General features: G+C 36.8%; 1 protein-coding gene across 1 annotated transcript; it reads left to right on the top strand.

Annotated features, from left to right (window-relative positions):
- Nucleotides 1–749: 749 nt before the first annotated feature.
- On the top strand, nucleotides 750–1,578 carry LOC123965153 (fucolectin-1-like; the record flags this gene model as incomplete). Its single annotated transcript, XM_046041719.1, has 3 exons — nucleotides 750–928; nucleotides 1,346–1,361; nucleotides 1,449–1,578. Coding segments are annotated over exons 1-3 (325 nt in total), but the record flags the coding sequence as incomplete, so codon positions are not given.
- Nucleotides 1,579–1,584: the final 6 nt, after the last annotated feature.

Raw genomic sequence — 1,584 nt, 5'->3', positions numbered from 1 at the left:
TACAGAAGCAAGACATTGAAAGCTTTTTTTTCTGATTTCAATGCATCTGTCATTTGTGTAGAATATTTGACTTGCCTCTAATCAACTGATGTTGCTATGCTATTGTGTTGCTGATGCTGTTTTCTCCTCCACAGTAAAGATGCTGTGGAGTCTGTTGTTCATCTCTCTGATTGGTAAGCAGATCACTTTGTGCACATGCATGTCAGCGATCTTTTAAACAGTTGATACACAGATGAGATTGTAGGGCAGAGCCACAAAAATGTGAGTCATGGATAAAATAATAAAACTGTTAATTGTGTTTAACTGCAAACTGCTCACCACCAAATATTTAAGGATGGCATATTTGAAAGATGAGTATTCTGTGCTTACTGTTGCCAGTAACTTTGATATGACTAAAATCTAAATATTGAAATGAAAGCAGGAATTCTTATATAATCTTCTGGTGTTTAACATTTCACAGGAAGTGCACAAAATGATGATGGTACAGGACTAAAAGCATTTCTTTACACTCATCAGTTTAATTTATCTCAAGTTATTTTAAAAAAAGGAAAGTATAATAATATTTCTATGCTAAATATGTAAGGGCCAATATTTATAATAAGAGTATTGGTCCAAGGTTTTTGTTTTCATTTACAGCTCTCTGCAACACACAACGCCTACCACTTAATGGGACAAAAACATCTCAGAAATCAAACTACACAGACACAAATCAACTCATCTACTCTTCTGAAAGAGCTACTGATGGGAATATGACGACATGTGCTATCACTGGGACAGAGTCAGACTCCTGGTGGAGAATTGACCTGCTGCGTGTCTGCAACATTTCTTATATCACTATCTACAACACAGATGCGAAGCACAGTGACATAAGCGGTGCTCAGATCCACATTGGAAGCTCGCGTGAAAACAACAGCATCACTAACAGCATGTAATACCTTTATGTTACTTGAATGTTTCATTTCACATTTAATTTATCTAAGATTGGCTTCAAGGATTAGAAATGACAAATATATCTGAAGAGGGTTTCTGGTCATAATAGATTTGAGTTTTCATGCTTCCAGTGATATTTCTAACTCACAGCTCCAGTGACAATAGATTAACCCATGTGGCTTGATTTCAGAGTAAAAAATTATTTTAAAGCCTTAAAAATCTTGGATGTGTTGAAACCTAACAAAAGGTACTTAGTGCTGGCCGTTGGACTGAGTGTGTTGTTGGTGCATCAATCAACAACATAAGATACAGACTGGCAGCTTAGTATACTTCATAGCCCCACAGACACTGGCAGAATTATGGAGTTACTCTCTGGGTGACGGAGGTGTCTGTAGAACTTGCTTCCTTTTTTCAGCTTCCACAAATCCAAAGCAAACACAAACATCACTCTTCCTGCCCTTTCTGTTTCTTTCCCTTTTAATGTACAGTATGTTTATATTTTTCTCTCTTCCAGATGTGAAAACATCACAAACTTTAAACAAAACGAGTGGAATAACTTCACATGTAATACAACCATGTTGGGGCGCTACATCACTGTCTTCTATCCAGGAAATAAACCGTTAATTCTGTGTGAAGTGATGATCTACGGCACAA

The sequence above is a fragment of the Micropterus dolomieu genome, unplaced genomic scaffold (assembly GCF_021292245.1).
Source record: "Micropterus dolomieu isolate WLL.071019.BEF.003 ecotype Adirondacks unplaced genomic scaffold, ASM2129224v1 contig_8763, whole genome shotgun sequence".
Lineage (NCBI taxonomy): Eukaryota > Metazoa > Chordata > Actinopteri > Centrarchiformes > Centrarchidae > Micropterus > Micropterus dolomieu.
This window is presented reverse-complemented; position numbering and strand designations above follow the sequence as displayed.